This window comes from Siphateles boraxobius, unplaced genomic scaffold (assembly GCF_051911475.1).
Source record: "Siphateles boraxobius isolate OS27281-9 unplaced genomic scaffold, OSU_SipBor_1 95, whole genome shotgun sequence".
Classification (NCBI taxonomy): Eukaryota; Metazoa; Chordata; class Actinopteri; order Cypriniformes; family Leuciscidae; genus Siphateles; species Siphateles boraxobius.
Window position 1 is genome coordinate 151,632 of NW_027509225.1, and position 23,369 is coordinate 175,000.

Sequence of the window (23,369 nt, forward strand, 5' to 3'; positions counted from 1 at the left end):
CGCACTCACGATTCTTGATTGAATAACTTAAGTAGCATTAATAAGAATACATTTCTTACCTAAATAATGCTGTTCAATGCTCTGGCAAGGAGATAAACAGTTCACTCGGGCGGGTCTATGCTAATCCGTTAGAAGTTGTGGGCGGGGCCTGTGTAATGTCACGTCACATTGCTTAGAAACTGAGACACTGCTTATGTGGATTAAAAAAGAAGTGGGTAGATTTACCATTATAGGGTGGTTGTGTAGGCCTACACACACTGCTGATGCACATTTCTGTTCAAACATGTAAAGGTGAATTTTGCATAATAATTTTAGCTAAATGCTAAAACTGAATAAATCTAAATTAACAAAAATGTGTGTTGCATTTGCAATGCTGTGAAAACAGGGGGTGCAGCAGCTGCACTACTTCCCTCGCCCTGAAACATATAAGGTGTTTTGGTACGAGTGTGTATGAATATGATATAGCTCTTCAAGCAGCGTCCCGGTACATTGTTTCTATATTGAGCCATACTCAGTGTGCCTTTTTGAAATGAACATCCTGTCAAGATATAATGCACAACTACTTCGGTAAATATATTTATACCGTACGTGTCCAAGGCTGCCTATGGAATTGGCCTTGCGACTGTCAGAACGTGAACTCGGCATTGTTGTTTATGGACAAAGTAAATCTTCCGAACAGGCACCAACGGGAAAAGAGCATTTTGTAGTTTTAGAAACCCTTCAAGGGCAAGACATTTCTTAAGAATATCTCGACCCCTTTCCAGAACATCTAAGCTTGTTATAAACTATTGTGTTTACCCCCGCAAAGGAAAAAGGGTGACGTACTATGTTGCGTTTAAAAATGTTTTGTGACAGTAGGGAACAAATGCACACACACTCTTCTTAATAATAAAAATAATAATAATTGTGCATGTTCCAGTTTGACCACAAATTTCATATTGTTTAGTGGTTATTTGAGGAGCACAGCACATAAACAGAAAAATCCCTAAAACTATAGGCTACAGTTCCCAAATTTTACACTCAAGCCACATTTAGAAATTTATGAGCGTATAATATTTTGAAAAATATAATTCAGAGTTACATTTATTACATGCATTTCGCGTCATAGCTGTTAATAAAAGTGTATTTTAGTTTGCTGGACTTCTATTGACGAGAGAGCATCCAGAACCAGTCCAGAAGTATTGGTTTTATAGATGGACGTTATTTGATATGGCCTATGCCTTCATCAGCATGTCTCCGTGCCTCATCCTTTCACTATCAGACTCTGGTGTTTTATTAGAGGACAAGAATGCTCGGCAAGCAGAAAATAGTCTCTCCGGAGTCAAAGCATCGCGTGATGTCTTCACTTTGAGCTTGATATCAGGGACGGAGCAGAGCCGGCATAACACCGCTAACCTTGACTGATACACACTATCACTGACTCTCACTGACTCCAGCGACACTGCATGCGTTCAACACATACAACACAAGCCCAGGACAAAAGGTACACCTTTGTACCTAAAGAGTGCATTATGCATACTAATCTTTCAAAGGTACATATTGGTACCAAAAGTGTACATTTACCTAAATGGTAGGCTACTTATTAGAAGAACATGTTTGAAGGGTACCGTCCCAGTGACAGCTGTTGTACTTTTATTTGTGGGGCTGTGTGATATCAGGTCTTCTTCAGCTGATACTCGAGTGTAAACAATTCAAAATGAGCTATACACTTTATTTTGTACCGAATAAACACGATCATATATTATGATATAGCCTACGTATAGCCTATATTGCAAATGAAACATTAGATCCTCTAGTATTCTCTTGAGAGCAATTCATTCAATTACAAACCGTATTTAAAATGCACGTGACAAGTTCATAGAAATGTAATTTTTGTATTCATGTTGGTTTCATGCATTTTGGAAACACATGCTTTTATACAAATATCGGATTCTACTTCAAAATGTCTGTCATTTGGTGTAACCAGTAAAAAAAGTTTCTTTCATTTTCATACAATAATTATTTTCAAAGACGTTCTCAAGGTAAAAACATTTTGAGTCACATTAAGGTTTTTTTAAAATGTTTTTTCCATTTTATCTGAACAAAACTTGCCTTTTCACAATAGGCCTCAATGTAACGACAAAAAATAGAATATAGTCTCTCTCTCTCTCTCTCTCTCTCTCTCTCTCTCTCTCTCTCTCTCTCTCTCTATATATATATATATATATATATATATATATATATAATTTTCATTATCATATAGCAAAAAATTTTCACGCATTTTTTATTGACATCATATAACCCAGACTTGACCGTTAGATGTATTCTTGTCTATCTCCGAGAGAGCATGATCACTTTGTTTTAAGTCTTTGTGTATCTTAAATAGAACAACCTTGGTTGTAATGCCATACAAAATATTTTGGTTTGGCCAACATAATTATATCAGAAAATAATTAGCCTAGCCTATATAATTCGATAATATTAAGCTTTAACATTTTCAAAACAATTAAAACCAGACATAACAACGCAAACAATAAAAATAAGAACACATTTAAACAACAATATGTTTTTGCATTATATTTGGATCTTTGTTATTGTAGCCTACCAATCGATCAATGGTGTAGTAGATGGCCACTTTTTTTTTTTTTTTTTTTTTTTTTTTTTTTTTTTGCGGGACTGATAATAAAATGCCTGGAGCGCGCATCATCTGTCACATGAGCGCGCTATCCAATGAAGACCTCTCCGGTCGTGTGAAGACGCGCAGACCCGAGAAGACCTGCTAAGACCTGTTAGATTCACTCCTGGAGTTTCTGAACGACTGACCGGACAGTGTTTCATCGTCTGAAGACCCTCACACACATTAATGGTGAGTCTCTACATTATATGGTTGAAAAACAGTAATTCTGAAGAGAGTCTGTTCGAAAACGCGCTTCATTTGCACTCGTTTCTTATCGTCACGCATTTTAAGTTTCAGTTCTCACGATGTGAAGCACAATTTCTGTGTGATAAAAACATCGAAATACAGGTGGATTAATACTGATAATCGAAGCACGAGCTTCTCGTCTATAATATAAAATTGTTTCAAACAGCGCAGCATTTACCTATAAAGAGAATGCATCATTAAAATATTGCAGCATTTTAAAATACCTAATTTAAAAGGTTATTCTGCTGGTGTATCACACAAATAGCCTGAATTCAAAATAAGTTTCATTCGATATGCATTTTCATTTAAAGACATGTAGTTATGAAAGCTATGAAATATCTCTTAGCCTAGGCTACTTCAGAAACAGTTTCATTTATATGCATTGCAGATTCAGTTGTGGATGAATAAATAGCCTGCTTAATAAACTGACCCAATCGCTGAAAAGATTATTAAATGGAAACGTGAATCATTTCTTATAAGAATTTGTTTCCATTAATCTTTTTTTTTTTTTTTTTTTACCAAGCTTAGCTTTTTCCATCATTTTAATATTTCCTTATTTAAAATAGCTATTGAAATGCTTTAACGCAAAACACGGACATTTTCTGTGTCATATTCACAAAACATTCAGGAAACTAATTCGATTAAAAAAGGTTTTAAAAAGAGAGGAGAAGAAATTAACCGAACGATAAATTCCACCATTTGAATTCAACAATTCGGCTTTAGTCTGTAGGCCTATTTAAGAATGAAAATATTTATTTAGGTATTTATCAATAAATTAAATTAATAAAAACAGTTGGCTAATCCTACAATAAAGTATTTTTAATTATTATTAGAATATTATAATGATAAAAAAACCATCTTTCCTCTGCGTGCCCAGAAGTAAAACAGATGCTTCGTGAGCTCTAGATCCAGCATTATTAATTTTTTTCATAACATCCTTTTGATTACACTGTCACTCTTGCACTATAGTCGCTTCATTTGATCACGGCTCGGGAGCGCGCTGAGGTATTTTACAGTGAGATGAAGTTGTTTTGTGGAACTGATGTTTAGAGTGACACTGTTGTCAGAATGCACGTGCACCAGTAACCAGTCTCTAAAAGAGATGAAAATACTTTATTTCTCAAATCATTTTCAATAATAATGTTAAGAATGTTTATCCCCCCCCTCAAACAATCTCAGCGTCTGTAAGAGATCAGCTGATCGAGGATTGAGTGGATCGGTCTGTGATGATGGACTTCACTAGGTGTGAAGAGCTGGAGGAACAGTGTCCTGTGTGTGGAGATAAAGTGTCCGGGTATCATTACGGTCTTCTGACCTGCGAAAGCTGTAAGGTACGATCTGATCATATTTCTCTTTACGCGTTTAGAGCGCGTAAATATCTCGGAAACGCGTTATAATTATAAACCACAGTTTATGTGCACTGAAAAAATAGACTAATTATTTTATTGTAGCTATAATGTTCTGAAAAGCATTACCACGTAACGCAACTACGTTCATTAGGCAATATTAATGACATTTATTTATTATTAATAATATTTTTTTGGTTGTATCATGTATGCAAATACATACTGGATTTCAGAAACTGACTACACTCTAAAAAATGAAGGTTCCACATGAACCATTTAGTTCCCCGAAGAACCTTTCAATGAGCAGTTATTAAAATAACCACATTTTACTCACATTTACATTACAATAATCATCTAAAGAATCTTTTTCCACTATAAAGAACCTTTTATGCGATGGAAAGATTCCATGGATGTTAAAGGTTCTTTTAAGGGTGTAGAGGGTAATACTTTATTTTTTTTTGTCCTTGTTACATGTATATACTATAGTAATAACTATAAAATAGGCATAATTACATACAACTAATCCTAAGTACCTGTAGTTAATTAATATTGCTGTAAAACTTTATTTTACAGTGGCCTTATTAAATATGCATAAATACTATGTACTTACCATAGTAATAACAGTAAATTATGAATACATGCAACTAACCACAACCAAATCCTAATCCTACCCTAACCCTATAGTAAGTACATGTAGTTAATTATTATTACTCCTTACTTAAATATATAATTACACTGTAACAATGACACCTTAAATAAGATCTAGATAAATGTTCCTGCAAGAAAGCCAAAACTAATTTCTAAGATTGCCTGTACAATGCAACTGTTTCTTTAACAGCTGACAGAATATAATCCTATAATCATTATCATTACAGGGTTTTTTCAAGAGGACGGTTCAGAATAACAAGAGATACACGTGCACACAGAACCAGGACTGTGGCATCGACAAAACCCAGCGTAAGAGATGTCCGTTCTGCCGCTTCCAGAAGTGCCTGAGCGTCGGCATGAGACTCGAGGGTGAGAACAGCTTCTCACACACACGCACACACACGCACTCACACACACGCACACACACACACACGCACGCACGCACGCACACACACACACACACACACACACACACACACACACACACACACACACAGGCACACACACACTCACACACACACACACACGCACGCACGCACACGCACACACACACACGCACGCACGCACGCACGCACGCATGCACACACACACACACACACACACACGCGCACACGCACACTCACACACACACACACACGCACGCACGCATGCACACACACACACACACACTGAGCTTGTGCTCTAGAGGAGCCTCATGTTAATGTCCTGATTATATCACTGTCTGTTGAGTGTTGGTATGTAGCCGAATATAATGCTTATGATATTATAGCATATGTTATATGGGCATGAAGGTCTTGAGCATCACTCCTCACGCAGTAAAAAATCAATTACACTTTAATTAACAACATGTACTTTCTTTATAATTGGGGTTAGTTGCATGTAACTATGCATAATTGACTGTTATTACTATAGTAACTACATGTAAAATGTGTAACAGACAAAACAAAGTATTACCCCTTAAAAATGGTTACGCTTTATTGTCTTTGTTATACTGTATCTACATTTAAGTACTGAGTAATATTAAGTAACTACATGTACTTACTTTAGGGTTAGGATTAGGGTTTGGTTAAGTATTAGTTGCATGTAATTATGCATGATTTATTGTTATTATAGTATGTAGCATAACACTGTAAAATAAAGTGTTACCTAAAATTCAGTATCTGTAAAAAACAGGAAAACATTTAATGCAATATTTCATGATCATGAATTAAAATGATGTTTATCCTATTCAATGACATTCATTTGTAGATGTATTAAAACTATAACACATCTAAATTAGCCTCAGTCAACTTAAAAGTAATACATAACACGTGACTTGACACTGTGTGCAACATGTAGATTTATATTAGTTAACAAACTGTTTCACAACCCAATTATAATTTCTTCTAAATCCATTTCAGTTCATTATTTGGTGGAAAACATTGTGTTATTTTTGTTGGGTGCGCGCGATTCCCAGGCCGAGTGCAGAGAAGCACCTGTTTCCGCGCGCGCCTGTGACACATTCCTCACGCGCTGATAAGACTCGCGGATTCATGGAGACTCACAAAAACCAGAGCGGAAAATATCCATATGAAGAGAAATATCCACTTGCCTTCGCCCTGACTTACTTAAGCAAAACCGTGACAAGCATTCCTTGCTTTATTTGGCTTTTTAATCACTCTTCTCCTCAAATATCCCACTTTCCTCCGATGAAGAGTACATCTGCAAAATGTAAATAATATATAATGTGTCTATGAACTAACAATGAATCATGTGAGTGCCTAGAAAAATGTACATCTTCACCCTTTATTCAAATATTATTCAAAATTTGGGTAACACTTTATTTTAATAACATATTTGTTAATAATGACCTTACAACTTACACGTATAAAAATATTTGGTTTCACTTTATTTTAAGGTGTCATTGTTACAGTCCAATGATACATTTAATTACTGAGTAATAATAATTAACTACATGCACTTTCTATAGGGTTAGGGTTTGGTGTATGTAATTATGCATCATAGTAATAACTTGCATGTAACAACGTTGTCAATTTTTTTGAGAAACATGCCAAATTGTGCTGACATAATTTTTGTCCAGGCTCTCATACAAAGAAATGATCAACAAGAGAGAACCAACGAAATATGAATAACTGATTATGTTGCAGTTAGTGTATGCTTTTTCCTCTCAGCTTTTTGTTTTTCTATGGATTTGTTTGTTTTGCATAGTAAAATAAAACCTGTAGCTATTTTTTTGTGCGAACATTTTTTTGCCAAATACTTTTGTCAGATAAAAAACAAGTTTAGTGTTTTGTTCTTTCCTCATATTTAAAGTATTAAAAAAATATTTGGTAAAACTTTATTTTACTGTGTCTTCGTTACACGTTACATGTAGTAACTTTAGTAATTACTATAAATTGTGCATAATTACATGCAACTAACCCTAAACCAAACCCTATAGTAAGTACAGTACATGCAGTTAATTATTATTACTCAGTACTTAAATATATTATTACACTGTAACACGGACACCTTAAAATAAAGTGTAACCAAATATTTCCCTTATATTTTGATGGCTTAAACCCACAAATACCCCTAAACCTGTCCTAACCTGACCCGTATATCTGACCCGTATATCTGACCCGTATATCTGACCCGTATCTCTGACCCGTATCTCAGCTCAACAGCAGCACAGGGTTTTTGAGTTACACTTTAACGTGTGTCTTTCTTACACACGTTACATGTAGTAACTATAGTAATTACTATAAATTGTGCATAATTACATACAACTAACCTAAACCAGACCCTAACCCTATAGTAAGTACATATAGTTTATTATCATTACTCAGTACTTAAAAATAATTACACTGTAACACAGACACATTAAAGTATAGTGTAACCCTTTATTTTAAGGTTTCCTTCTTAAAGTGTGATTATATATTTAAGTACTGAGTAATATTAATCAACTACATGTACTTATTATAGGGTTAGGGTCTGGTTTTTAAGTTAGTTTCATGCAATTATGCACAATTTATAGTTACTACTACAGTAATTACATGTAACATGTGCAACAAGAACATTGTAAAATAAAGTGGTAACAATTTATTTTACAGTGTCCTTGTTACATATGTTACATGTACTTACCATAGTAATAACAGTAAATTATGAATAATTACATGCAACTAACCCTCAACCAAATCCTAATCCTACCCTAACCCTATAGTAAGTACATGTAGTTAATTAATATTACTCAGTACTTAAATATATAATTACACTGTAACAATATGACACATTTTTTTGCAACACAAAATCAACACAATAAGCACATACATAGTAGTTAAAGACATCTACTGTAATGTGGTAAGTTTGAATGCATCCTGTCGCTCTCTCTCTCTTTTCTCAGCTGTCCGTGCGGATCGAATGCGAGGGGGAAGGAACAAGTTCGGGCCCATGTACAAGCGCGACCGTGCCCTGAAACAGCAGAAGAGAGCTTTAATCAGAGCCAGCGGCTTTAAAATCGAGGGCAACACGAGCCTCCTGTCCAGTGGTCAGACTGAGTACCCTCATCCCGGGTCGCTCTCGGTCCTCCACCCCCCGTCTCTCTCGTCTCCGGAGTACGAGTGTCCTCCTCTCTGTCCTCCAGCCCTGAGTGTGGCGCTGCAGAGCTACGGCTCATTCCCAGCTCAGTACCAGTACAGTACTCCCAGATCCATTAAAGCGGAGTACCCGGATGTGTACTCTAGTTCTCCAGACTCCTCTCTGGGATACCCGTACCCTGACGGCTGCATGCCCGCGTCCCCTCACTCCAGTCCCATGAACCCCGGGCTTCCCCCGCTGGTGCTGGAGCTGGTCAGCTACGACCCGGATGAGGAGCAGGTACGAATCATCAGCTGGAGTTATAAATGAGCCAATGCACACCTATACTTTATATTAGTGTTCTTTAACGATCAGTAACAAAAAGTAATTGTTAGGTACAATAGGTCCTATCCCAGCAAGCAATTTTACGTTTAAAAGACGTCTAATAGCCGCCCAAACACAGTCCTAAATATTTTGTTATAAAGAAGCCAATGCACACCTATACTTTTTATTTCATTTCATTTTTTTATTTTATTTCGAACAACAAGACATACAAATGAAATAAAATGTAAAAATACAATAAGTATGTTGCAACATACCGAAAGAAAAAAACAATATCCATAAAGCATTATAACAATAATTTCAATATGTCCGAAAAGGAGCGAGATGAAGCAGAAGCTTATTATTTTTCCCACCCCTTATATAACTCGAAATAGTTCCAGTATATATTATATATTTATCATTTTATATTTATAGCAAGATAACAAACATACCATAATTTTTAACAGCAATCAAACTTTTATTTGGTGTCTTTAAAGGTGCACTGTGTCATTTTAACACCCGGGTGATGACGGAGTAACGACGGCTCATGTTCGAGCAAACGCACTCTCATTGAACAAAGTTTACAGAGACTGAGTGATCCTTTTTGATCATGTTTTTTGATTATCGCTGTTGTAATGTATTATTGGGGAGCCAGCGTGTGCATCCATTGACAGAAACATACATTAGTGGAACTGTCTGTTTTAAGCATTGTTATTTTCAATAAACCATATTATAGATGCGTCATCAGATTGAGATCAAACGCGGTGCAAGTGCGTGCCGAACCGTTGGTGGAGAACGGTGTGGTTACAGAGAACCGTTACACCCCATGTACAGGCCCCGGTTTACTAAAGGTGCAGTGTGTAAATTTCAGCGGCATCTAGTGGTGAGGTTGGGAATTACACTCAACAGAAGTTACGGTGGCTGACGGGAAGTGATGTCGTCGTCTGAGACAGCAGAGAGTAGCCGTAATCGTACATTACGATTCATAATGTAAGGTCTTTATACACCACTGAAAACATAGTTATGTTGATATTGCATTTCTGTCAACAGATCCTCCTAAATAACTATCAGTAACAAAAAGTAATTGTTAGGTACAATAGGTAGGTACAATGACTTTATTTTACAGTGTCATTGTTACATATGTTACATGCAGTTACTATAGTAAAAACTATGCATAATTACATGCAACTAACCCTAAACTAATCCAAACACTATATTTAGTACATGCAGTAGCAGACTTTTCCCAGAGAGCAACATAGTGTCGGCCCAGATCCGGCCCACATCCGGTAAGCGTGGAATCCACATGTACCGGATGTGTGTTTATAAATAGACTATTACGAGTGTAATATGAGATAACATTGTTGAATATAACTGAGAAAAAATAATTGCAGTCGCATTGCGTGAAATGCTTGCCTGTCTTTTTTCCCATATGGGAAACGAGCCTACGAATAGCAAAGATCACCTCTGAGTACATGTGGTTACTTAATATTACTCAGTACTTAAATATATATTTACAGTGTAACAAAGACATCTTACAATAAAGTGTAAACATTTTTAAAAGGGTAACACTTTATTTAACAGTGTCTGTTACACATTTTGCATCTAGTTACTATAGTAAATTATGCATAGTTACATGCAACTAACCCTAACTATATAGTAAGTTCATATTGTCAATTAATATTACTCAGTATTTAATTGTATTTACATTGTAACAAGGACACTAAAATGACGTTTATTTTTTTTTATAAAATAGTACAGTGTAAAACATGTATGTACACAATAAGTGCACAGTATCAAATTATTAATTTAAATGTCAGAACATAGTAGTTAAAGACAGTTAATATAATACAGGTCCATTTAACACATAAAAATGACTCTTGTTGGTGTAACCTAATTTATTTATTGTTTTGCCAGGTTCAGTCAAACTAAAGGACATTTTTGACTTGAACAAAACCAGTTCATTTAGATTTTAAGTTTCCCTAAGTAAGAAAATAAATAAATAAATAAATAATTAATTATTATTATTTTTATTAAATACATTTTATTAAATATTATTCAAATATTGTGTGGTAGGCCTATGGTATTTACAAAGTAAATAAAGTCTTTACAAACCTGTATGAATTTCTTTCTTCTGTGAAATGCAAAAGAAGATATTTTAGTCTCAACTGTTTTTTTCTTTTTCTCCATATGAAAGTCAATGCGGTCAGCATAAACAGTGTTGGACTCCATTGACTTTCATTATATGGAGAAAACGACACTTACTCGAAACAGCATGAGGTCGAGTGAATCATGCCAGCATTTTATTTTGTGTGCCTTTAAAGAGAGGGGAATTCTGGGATTTCAAAAGATCCATAATATGCTGTTGCTAAATCAAACCTGGTCAAAACAGACCAACGACAATAAATGTAAAATTTGTAAGAAATGAAATGAATGTGCTATATTTTAGTTCAATAATATAATATTTGTTTTCGCTTTACAATAAGGTTCCATTTGTTAACCTTATTTAACTGCATTAGTTACATGAACTTTTAATAATAATAAAAAAACATGTATTGAACTTAGTTAGTTTTAATTACGACATTTAGCCTATACACTATTAAAATCAAAAGTTGTATTTGTTTACATTATTAAATGTACTTGAGCTAACATGAACTAGCAATAAACAGTTGTGTTTTTAATGTTAACAAAGGTTAATAAATTGTATTGATTATAGTTAGTTAATGCATTATCTGACGTTAACTAATGGGACCATATTGTAAAGTGGGGACACTGTGGAAAATTATTGTCATGATTTGTTAATAATATAAGATAATTAATGTGGTTCAGATAACATAATATTTTGAGTTTCTGTTGATTAAACCAATGTTCTTCATTGAATTAACTCAAATTTTTAATTTTAAAGAACTCAAAATTTTAATGCGACCAGGTTATTTACTTTTTTATGTTAAACCAACAATATTTTTGTACAGTCACTTTAGTTTATGGTCGAATTCTCACAATTAACAAGTTGCTTGCTAGCATGCATATCACTAGGATATTGGCTGTTTAGTAGTACTTATAAAGCAGCACATGTTAATACTTTATTCTGCTTGACCATATTCTACATCCCATTATCCTAAACTTAACAATGACCTTTCTAACTATTAATAAGTAGTAATTAGGAGTTTATTAAGGCAAAAGTCATAGTTAATTGTTAGAATTGGCCCCTTAACTAAAGTATGGCCATAAAGGGTTACATTTTTTTTACAAAATATTTTGTATTTTCCATTTATTTCACGGTATAAAAAAATTCACCTCTGAATTTTGCACAATTTATTTCCATATAAAATAATACATTTTATTAATCACACATCTTATACTATATTTTAATGAATGCGTTGTAGTGCTGTAAAAAGTGTTCATTCACTTACTTAAAAAAATTGAGTAAACCCATTGCCTTAAAATTAATAAGTACATAAATGTAATGCTTATTTGAAAAAAAATAAGTTATGTGAACTTGACAATTCCACATTACTTAATTTTTATGATCAAGCATGACGTTTATTTACTTAATAATTTGAAGGCATTTTTTTTTAAGTAAGTTAGCAACACTTTTTACAGTAATATCTCACACGATTGTTATGCATGCACTCCTCAGTTGTGTCATAGTGTCCCTGTTTGGCTTGATGTTTGCAGGTGCGAGGGAAGATCTGTGCGTATCTTCACCAGGAGCAAAGCGGCCGAGGGAAACTGGACAAACCTCGAGCCTTCAGCCTGCTGTGTGTCATGGCGGATCAGACTCTCTTCTCCATTGTGGAGTGGGCAAGAAGCTGTGTCTTCTTCAAGGAACTAAAGGTACAGCTCTGAGATAAGACGATAATCCCAATAAGTGTTTTGTCTAATAAAAGTCAAAGTATTTTGGAGAAAGTCTGCTATTTTGTCGCCGAATCATGTATCTTAGTGAAAGATAACACTAGGGCCGCCGAGGCATTCAGATATTCTTGTCAAGTAGCTTTAAAACTAAGATTACATTTGAATGTTTCGATTTTAGTGGTAGCATCGCTGATATCTGCGTTGAAGCGTCAAAGTCAGGAATTCTTGCTCGCTTTCTAAAGGTTTTGACTGGCTGTTAATGGAATTTTAGCTAAATATATCAGATCTGGTCACTCAGTTGCTATTCACATCAGGGAGTGTTGCAAATCATTCATTCCCAAACAGATACAGTGTTGAATTCGCTCTGCTCTAAACTCTTATGAATGCCTTTATCAACATATATTACAGCGAATATTCCGTCGAAAAGTGGCTGCATGCTGGAATGAATATCAAGCAAATCATTTAGAATTTGGAACTTTGTTTTCGCACATTCACACCTGCATGACCGTCGCATTCCATTCTGTCGCCATGGCAACTAGCGTCAGGATTCCGAATGATGCGTAAAATGTTTCAGTTTTTGAAAATGCATGCCAGCGACTGCCTGGACGCTTAATTACATTCTGCGCAGAAGATAACTCAGGAATCCCATGCAACGCTCCCTCTCCGGCGCATTGTTCCCGACGGTGCATTCGGACTCAAAAGGGTTTTATTAAACTCAGGTTTGCGCACGTCCTATTAGGTTTGTGCACGACAGTCTGAAGTGTGCCACTTGTGTGAATGAGGTCAAGTGGGCAGGATTAGATGTGGATATATGGTTTGAGTGATTGTGTCTGTGCTGAGGTTGATGTATGTGGCGCTACACTTGTATTAGAGCTGTACTGAACACTGACACAGTGTGGCCTTCAGAACCAGTGCCGAGTATGAGCACGACACACAGGGTTAGTGGGGGAGGAAGACGTGGGACTGATGAAGGACGAGAGGTGAGAAGGTGCGAGAGATCATCGTCTGACGCTCGTAAATACAGCGCTCGTTTTATGATCTCGGTCTGCTCAGACAGGGTTGCATTGCTGTGGATGTTCGAGTCAGCTTTGAGTTAAACCAACTAGATGTCAAATTTAGTCTTTTATTGAGAGGAGAATTGTCGTAAAGCCTTTGAAATATTATATGAAATATCTATTCATATTCTTGCACACTATTTGGGCCTGTTTGCAGTTTCTGGAGCTTTTCTCATACACTCGTTTACGCAGCTTTGAGATCAATCACTCGTCTGTTTACGACCCTTATGTCGTTCCAAACCATGACTTTCTTTCTCTTTGTGGAACGTAAAGGAAAAATAAATTTAAAAAAAACTTTTTTTGTTTTTTTGCCCATACTAGGAAAGTGAAAGAACAATAAATGAAAAAAATATCTTGTTTTGTTTTCAGCGATACAATTAAAGTCAAAGGGGTCCAAAACAACATTGACTTGTTTTAGTATTGTTTATATACCAGTAAAGTATTTAATTTTATATTTTCAGTTTTCAATTTTGTAGCTTTAAATTTTTTTTAGTAATATTAGTGCTTAAACTGATTTTGTTTTTCATTTCTAATTTTAATAAATTTTTTTGCTTAATATTTTAGATTTATTTCAATTAGTGAAAACTATTTTTCATTGTTTCAGTTTTAGTTAATGTTGACACTGAATCTCATTGTATAGACTAAAAGACAATGGCTGCGTTTGAAATCTCTTGAGTAGGATCTTATTTTGAATAATAACTACTTCACTACACAAGCACGTTCTGTATAGTATGAATTTAATATGTATGCACTACATTCGCCATGTTGTCATTATCATGTGATCTACCACTGTCATTCACAAATCATCTCCCGTGGCCTCATTGGATAGTAAAGTGTCCATCATATACACACTTCAGGATCTCACCAGAAGTAGTAGATCATCCGGGAACTTTATGACTTCTCTTTTATGAGTACTGTGAATTCAGACCTACTTCTTTTGTCAAATACTGTTTTGCACCTACTATAAAGTAGGGAAGTGTGTTATTTCGGACGCAGCCCACGACTTTTATTTTCCACACAAGAAATGAAGTCAAATAGGTTTGGATACCTTTAAGCTCAGGGTTCTGCACCTTGATTGGTGTTGTTGTTAGTCTGGTGACAGGATCTTGACACTTGTGTTGAGTGTGTCGGGCTCCTGACATCCTGTGTGCTTCTGTCCGTCATGGGTTTTATTTTCTGATTGGACACATGCTTGTCTGCCATGTGCTCTTCTTTCCTGTCGGTTTGTGTGAGGACATGGCTTCTGTCATGTTTGTTTCTGTGTGCCATGTGCTCCTCTGTCAGTCTCTAGTCTTTCTGTCAGTCTCTAGTCTTTCTGTCAGTCTCTAGTCTTTCTCTAAGTCTCTAGTCTTTCTGTCAGTCTCTAGTCTTTCTCTAAGTCTCTAGTCTTTCTGTCAGTCTCTAGTCTTTCTCTTAGTCTCTAGTCTTTCTGTCAGTCTCTAGTCTTTCTCTAAGTCTCTAGTCTTTCTCTCAGTCTCTAGTCTTTCTCTAAGTCTCTAGTCTTTCTCTCAGTCTCTAGTCTTTCTCACAGTCTCTAGTCTTTCTCTAATGCCGGGCGTACACCAAAGGATTTTCACAGTCCCAGACTAAAGACCGGCAGTCTTTAAGAATCTTACTGGAGTCTCGGAGTGCTCCCGTCGTCTCGATCGTTAAATGTGAGGTGATAATCTGCAGTCGGCGACCCTATTTATGCCAGTCTTTCTCTAGTCTTTCATATCAAACATGTTTGATATTATCGCAAGTCTTTAGTCTGAGACTAAAAACTGTGAACCCAAGTCTTTAGATGTGAGCTAATAATCTTATAAAGTCTTTTCTAAATCTTTTAAAAGTCTTTAGGTGTACAGAAAGCATAAGTCTCTAGTCTTTCTCTAAGTCTCTAGTCTTTCTCTAAGTCTCTAGTCTTTCTCACAGTCTCTAGTCTTTCTCTCAGTCTCTAGTCTTTCTGTCAGTCTCTAGTCTTTCTGTCAGTCTCTAGTCTTTCTGTAAGTCTTCAGTCTTATTGTCAGTCTCTAGTCTTTCTGTCAGTCTCCAGTCTTTCTGTCAGTCTCCAGTCTTTCTCTCAGTCTCTAGTCTTTCTGTCAGTCTCCAGTCTTTCTCTCAGTCTCTAGTCTTTCTCACAGTCTCTAGTCTTTCTGTAAGTCTTCAGTCTTTCTGTCAGTCTCCAGTCTTTCTCTCAGTCTCTAGTCTTTCTCTCAGTCTCTAGTCTTTCTCTCAGTCTCTAGTCTTTCTGTAACGGCGAGTTCACACTGAACGATTTTAGGCCCAATTTTCGCTCGCCGACAGGTTTTTGAGATCGCCGACAAATGCCCGAAATCATAGGCAAATCAGTGTTCGTTTAATCAAGTGACTATCACACAGTGTGAATGATCAAAGACGTGATTTGAGAGAATGGCCGACGCCTGTGAGATATTTGGCACGCTAAATATCTGGTCCTCTCTGCGATTCACAATCCTGCTGTGTGAAAGTGTTCTGACTGAAAACTACATCTGCGATGACCAACAGCCAATGAGAGCAAGATACAGGGCAGCAGGGAGTTCGAGGAGGAGTTATAGACCAGAATATCAGTATTTGAATAGATATATTTACAATTATATCAAACAGAAACAAAGCACAAACATTTGCTTGACCAGTCACAACAGCAGCACCCCCAACTTCCTTTGCAGAACACACAATCCTTGGTTCCCTCATCTTCCCAACCATTTCCACCTGCATAAACTGTTTATATTTCTCCTTTTCACTGCAAATCAGCGCACAGACAATTTGGATCTAATCAAGGGTGTCGAGTTACATTCAAGATATTTTAAGCCATGAAGAATTATTTAATACAAACGTTTAAATATGTAATTCTGGCGATCGAAGACGAGTTTTAAGGGATACAATTATTGGGGACTTCAAGTCACAATATTATGCTTTAAATCAGTATCATAAGACCTAATACTGTGAGCGCATAACAACTCTTCATTTCCCATGATTTAGGTTGGAGATCAGATGCGACTGCTGCATAACTGCTGGAGCGAGCTGTTGCTTCTCGATCATATCTGCAGACAGGTGCATCATGGGAGAGACAACAGTCTGCTGCTCATTACAGGACAGGAGGTGAGATTATCAAAACCATCATTTTCAATAACATGTCATTATGGAAAAGCATAACATTTCAGTAAAAAGAGACTAATGAATGGCGGCATCCATGTTAAACATCTCAAACAGTAAATGCTGATCTTGCATATGCTTTTGCATTCGTGAGGGACTAATATATTCGCCAGGAGGGAGAGAGGCTGACTCTCAGTTAAAGACTCACTGATGTCACTAGGAACGTGCAGATTTGTTCGATGCGTTGACGTAATTTCCACTGAAACAGGAAGCTAAGGCGGGATATATTGAATGGCCCCTCCCCCTTTTCAAATAGCCAATAGCGTTTAGTTAACCTCACAGACTGACAGCACCATGGAAGCGAATCAGAGCGCTGAAGAAACGCTGGATTCAATAGAAGAAGTGTGAATAAACTCTAGCCATTTCACTCTTAACCAACGTACAGTTGGAAAACAGAATAAAACTGGAGCGTTTGAGCAACAGAACACACACACCTCAACCCATATTGCTCCGTGACGTGTCAACGCTTGCTTCGGCCAGGTGGTGTTTAAAGCATAGGGGGCGGAGCTTCAGATTCTAGAGAGCATGTGATTGGACAGAAGATGTGATGAGAAGCTGAAGATGTCATAAAAATCCCTGATCCAATTTAGCAGTAGTGAGAGACCTTAAATGCTTATATCTCCTAAACACAAATTGTCATTGGTTTGATGCACACCAGCTTATTCATAACCTTAACATATTCATACTAAAAGCTAAAAAACGTAAATTTTGATTTCAGGGGCCTTGAAAAAATCTGTCTCTTTTAGGCTTCTACTGTGTTGTTATTTGGCCTTGTAATGCTCCAAAACTCATTGATGCATGAGTGGCGTTGTATAGAGATGTCTCATGGTGAAACATCTGCGTGTGTGTGTGTGTGTGTGTGTGCTGTAGGTGGATCTGTCGGCGGTGTGTGACGCGGGACCGCCTCTGTCCAGTATGGTCCAGAGAGGACAGGATCTGGCCAGGAGACTTCAGCTTCTTCAGGTGGACAGAAGAGAGATGGCCTGCCTGAAGTTCCTCATCCTCTTCAACCCCAGTGAGTCTGAGCACACACACACACTGATGGAGAAACTACACGGGGGTTTCAGCGTGATTCGGACACTTTCCCCAGTCATCTCAATGGCAAACAGTGTCCAAATCAACCTGAATCCACTCTACTTTTTAGTACATAGTGAGAAACAGAAGCTATGTTTCTATCCAAAGTTGTGAATATCGCACATCACATTTGCACTGTTTCCAAACCATGTGTTCAGGAGAACCATCGTCACTTCCCAGGAAACTGATGAAAAATATCAAATGGAAGTTGCTGAAATCAGGCTCTTTTCATCTCCATCATAAATGATTTTCGTCTCAGAATGCGAACAAAACGCACATGCCACTGATGGGAAACTGCACAGAAGAAATTCAGTGTGATTGGGACACTTCTCCTCTGTCATCTCAATGGCAAAAAGTGTCCAAAAAAATAATTATTTTCTATAGCGCCTTTTAAAGTTACATCTCAAAGCGCTTCACAAAAATAAGAAAAAATAAAAGAGAAATACAACAAAATAAAAGAAAAGCATTCATAAAAGAGAAGTAAATTCAAATATACAATTTTATCAAAAGAGTTCCATAAGAAAAGGGTATATAGAAAAAATAGTTAAAGTAATCAAATAAAGTACGTTTTGAGGGAAGCTTTAAAGAGGCTTTCAGAGTTTTAAGATCTTTTCTATCCAAAGATGTGAATTTAACTTTAACTATCATAAAATACTGTTCCCTTTCGTAGTCACTCCGAGTTACGTCGGATGACGACGAATGGGGGTTTCGCTTAGAACACCTATCGACTTCGAGTATTACAAAACGAGCCAATGGCGATGAAATGCCATGGGTCTGCGGAATTTGCATAGCGTATCTCCGCCCCACCGCGTGGGTATAAAGGAGGACGCCGGCAACATGCAGGTATGTTTTCGCTTCGGAGCCAAGAATATTTCTTCACTCCACAATCATCTCTGACTTCGCTCTATGAGACGAGCTTCTCTCTCCGGTGTTGGTGTGACGGCGATCTGCAGCGAGCTCACAGTGCCTGCTGATCTGTGCAGTGATCTGCCAGTGTGTGTGTGTCTCCCTGTGCGCTTCAACATCGCGGAGTTTTTTTCTCCTCTCATAAAAGAGCTCGCACGCGGCACGTCTTTTTAAAGACGGCTCGCCCGTGCATTTCTGGTTGCAGCGGACTGGTATCGGACTCTGATGGGCACGAGCGCTGTCTAGTGTGTTTGGGCTTTGATCATGCTTGAACAGCGCTCGTGGATGACTCATGTTCTCTCTGGGAACGTGATCATCGCGTCATATATAGGTCGAGACTCGGTGAACTCGCAAGAGTGAGAGTCCCCTCATCCACTACCCGATCTTCGGCTGGTGGACAGGGTGACCTGAGGGTGTTGGTCTGGAACAAGGCGCCGACTCTGTGTCCACGCCCCAGCCCCCCCTCTTTAATGACGGTGCCCGCTAGCGAACTGATGATTCCACGAGTCTACCCACGGGTGGCCCGTGTGTTTTCATTTGAAGCTACAGAGGATGATGCTGTGTCTGTAGCAGCATCACTAGGTGGGCTTGATTCTTCTGGAAATGACGACTCTTCACAGCTGCCACCCCTTGGTGTGCATACGGCTGTGCCTGAGTCTGATCCGGAGATGATGGCCATGCTTTCCCGGGACGATTGGTTTTTGGGTGAGGCCGCCGACGCGTCCACGGCATACCCCAATATCTTTCCTCCCGGACGTGCATGATGAGTTCACGGGTCCTCTCGTTGGTCTCATCCGCCTTTCCTCCCCTCAGGGGCCGCTGCCCATGGGTACACTGGGGTTCCCCCGGTTGAACGCTCTGTTGCCATGCTACTGTGTCCTCAGAGTGCTTCCCGGCGCAATCCTAAGCACCCGTCCAAGCCTGTAGTTCTTTTCGTCACAGTAATCTGTGGCGAAATCCTATAGTGCCACAGGACAGGCAGCTGCCTCACTGCATCCCATGACCGTTCTGCTGGTCTACCTGACCCAGACGCTCATGGACATGCAGGAGGGCGGGACTGACCCGAGGCTCTTCAGTGAGCTGCGCGCCGCCACTGACCTTGCTCTCCGAGCGACGAAAGTGGCCGTACGCTCTCGGAGTCAGGTGATGTTCACCAGTTTGGGGCTGACCGGTCTGATGTGCAAGATGTCGGGCGGACCCGTCTGCTCGACACCCCATCTCCCAGGTCGGCCTCTTCGGCGGTGCGGTTGAGTGCTTCTGCCCACAGTTCTCAACCGCCCGTGAGCAGATTGAGGTTATTCTGCCCGACGGCCCGCCGTCCGCTCAGATCCCTCAGTCTGCCCACCGCCGAAGGCTCCCTCCCACGGTTCCAACCCCGCCCGTCCACCCGGGCCTGGCTCTGGAAGACCGTAGGGGGATGCCTCAGCCCTCTCCAGCCCCGCACCCCGCTAAACGCCGGGTTAAGCGGCACTTTTGAGATGGGCTGCTCAGAGATGAGACTCAGTTCTTTCCAGGAGTTGGTAGCAGGGCCACTCCTTTCCCCGGTGGAGGGCTGGGGAAGAATCCTTATTCAGGAAGAACTGACTCTCTCCTCTCTGAGCATACAGAGTTCTCGGACGACACAGAGCGCCGCCCACAAGCCGTGCTCTCCTCTTCCCCCTCTGCCCCAGAGGTGGTTGACACGGCGTGCCGTCCACGGACCGTTTCGCCCCTGTCCCCCTCTGTCGCCAGACCCCTGACAGAGCAGGCCCCCGTGGAACGCTGGTCCTTCCCTGGCCTCCTCTGTCAGGGTGCGGTTATGACCTTGCCCCCACACCGGGCCGCTATGCCGCCCTCGTCTGGGCTGGTCATTTCCGCTTCGCTGCACCACCGGGGGGACGTCTGTGGTTCTTCACTCCGCTGGCACAGTTGGGAGCCTGCACTAGAGCTCCCTATCTGTTCCGCTGGGTCGTGCGAACCATCGGCTCGGCTATGCGATTCAGTTCGCACGGTCTCCTCCCGTCTTCACGGGAGTCCGCTCCACTTTCGTCGGTGGCTATGCCCCTATCATGAGAGCGGAGGTTGCTCCCTACTGGCGAAGGGTGCGATTGAGACTGTCCCTCCAGCCGAGATGAGGTCCGGGTTAACAGTCCCTACCTCATTGTCCCGGAGAAGTCTGGTGGGTTACGGCCAATCCTGGACCTATGCATCTGAACCGCTCCCTTCTCAGGCTGCCGTTCAAGATGCTCCTGGCCAAACGCATTTCTGGATGTGTGCGGCCACAGGATTGGTTTGCAGCGATCGACCTGAAGGACGCCTACTCTTATGTCTCCGTTCTCCTTCGACTCAGACCGTACCTACGTTCTGCTGTCAGGGCGCGCGCATGTCAGTACGCTGTTCTCCCATTCGGGCTAGCCCTGTCTCCTCGCGCCTTCACAAGGTTGTTGAGGCAGCCCTTGTTCCTCCATGGGAGCACGGGGTTCGCATCCTGAACTATCTCGGTGACTGGCTGTCTTAAGCTCACTCCTGAGACCAGGTTTGTGAATACAGGGACCCAGTGCTCCGGCACCTAGCTCGTCTGGGCCTTCGGGTCAACTGGGAAAGGAGTAAACTTTGCCCCGTGCAGGGGAGCTCTTTTCTCGGTTGGACTTGGTCGCCTTCTCCACTCAGCCATTAAACAAGAGTGCGGTCCCACTGAAATTGTTTCAGAGGCTCCTGGGGCATATGGCATCTGCAGCTGCGGCAACGCCGCTCGGATTGCTTCATATGAGACCGCTTCAGCTGTGGCTTCGCGATCGAGTCCCGAGGTGGGCATGGCATCATGGCACGCTCCGAGTTACAGTAACTCCGACCTGTCGTCAGACCTTCACCCCGTGGTGGAACCTCAGTTTCTACGGGCCGGTGTTCCCCTAGAACGAGTTTCCAGGCATGTTGTTGTCTCCACAGATGCCTCTTCCACGGGCTGAGGCGCCATGTGCAACGGACATGCTGCCGCGGGCTCCTGGACAGGACCCCAGCGCCTTCTGCTTGTCAATTGCCTCGAGTTGCTGGCAGTACGCCTTGCCCTGCACCGTTTCCTCACGTTGCTCAGGGGTCAACACGTACTAGTCCGTTCAGACAATACCGCGACTGTAGCGTACATCAACCGTCAGGGTGGTCTACGCTCCCGCCGTATGTCGCAACTCGCACGCCACCTCCTCTTATGGAGTCAGAAGCACCTGAGGTCCCTTCGTGCTATCTACATTCCGGGAGATCGGAACTTTGCAGCCGACGAGCTGTCACGGTTTCGGCCCATCTCCTGCGAATGGAGACTCCATCCCCAGTCGGTTCAGCTGATTTGGGACCAGTTCGGGGACGCACAGATAGATCTGTTTGCCTCTCACGACTCGACCCATTGCGCCCTGTTCTATCCCCTGACTGAGGGCTCTCTCGGCACGGATGCACTGGCGCACAGCTGGCCGCGGGGCCTACGCAAATATGCGTTTCCCCCAGTGAGCCTTCTCGCACAGACCTTGTGCAAGATCAAGGAGGACGAGGAGCAGCTCATTCTGGTTGCGCCGTATTGGCCCACCCGGACCTGGTTCTCCGAACTGGTACTCCTCGCGACAGTACCTCCTTGGCCAATTCCTCTGAGGAAGGATCTCCTTTCTCAGAGACGGGGCACCCTTTGGCACCCTCGACCCGATCTCTGGAGGCTCCACGTGTGGCTCCTGGACGGGACGAGTCAGGTTTGAGTTCCCTGCCACCAGCGGTGGCGGCTACCATCACTTCCGCTAGAGCATCGTCCACGGGACATGTCTATGCGTTGAAGTGGAACCTCTTCGTCAACTGGTGCTCTTCTCGTCGAGAAGACCCCAGGAGATGCTCGATCTCTGTCGTGCTTTCCTTCCTGCAAGATGGGTTGGAGCGAAGGCTGTCTCCCTCCACCCTGAAGGTGTATGTGGCCGCTATCGCCGCATATCACGAAGCAGTTCAAGGTAAGTCTCTGGGGAAGCACGACCTGATCGTCAGGTTCCTGAGAGGAGCGAGGAGACTGAATCCTCCTCGCCCTCCTCTCGTTCCCTCTTGGGACCTCTCAGTGGTCTTAAATGCCCTGCAGAGGGCTCCCTTTGAGCCTCTGCAACCAGTTGAGCTTAAGTTCCTGTCTATGAAGACAGCGCTCCTGGTTGCATTGGCCTCCATCAAGAGGGTAGGGGACCTGCACGCATTCTCCGTTGACGAAGCGTGCCTGGAATTCGGGCCCGGTCACTCTCACGTGATCCTGAGACCCCGGCCTGGATATGTGCCCAAGGTTCCCACCACTCCCCTCCGGGACCAGGTGGTGGACCTGCAAGCGCTGCCCCGGGAGGAGGCAGACCCAGCCTTGGCACTGCTCTGTCCAGTACGCGCTCTCCGCGCTTACGTAGACAGAACGCAGTGTTTCAGGACCTCAGACCAGCTCTTTGTCTGTTATGGTGGGAGACTGAAGGGAAAGGCTCTCTCAAAGCAGAGGTTGTCTCACTGGATAGTGGACGCCATTGCTTTGGCTTACCAACAGCAAGGCCGACCGTGCCCCCTTGGTGTGACAGCCCACTCCACTCG

At 41.0% G+C, this 23,369-nt stretch overlaps 1 protein-coding gene across 1 annotated transcript in view; it reads left to right on the forward strand.

The window, feature by feature from the left end:
- Positions 1–2,710: 2,710 nt before the first annotated feature.
- Positions 2,711–23,369, forward strand: part of nr5a1a (nuclear receptor subfamily 5, group A, member 1a) — a 25,641-nt gene continuing 4,982 nt past the window's right edge. Inside the window, exons 1-7 of the mRNA XM_077224953.1 lie at positions 2,711–2,845; positions 4,082–4,233; positions 5,124–5,265; positions 8,279–8,751; positions 12,448–12,606; positions 16,656–16,775; positions 17,700–17,844. Of these exons, the coding sequence (XP_077081068.1) occupies positions 4,129–4,233; positions 5,124–5,265; positions 8,279–8,751; positions 12,448–12,606; positions 16,656–16,775; positions 17,700–17,844 (1,144 nt within the window). The 5' untranslated portion in view covers positions 2,711–2,845; positions 4,082–4,128. The remainder of the gene's footprint in view (positions 2,846–4,081; positions 4,234–5,123; positions 5,266–8,278; positions 8,752–12,447; positions 12,607–16,655; positions 16,776–17,699; positions 17,845–23,369) is intronic.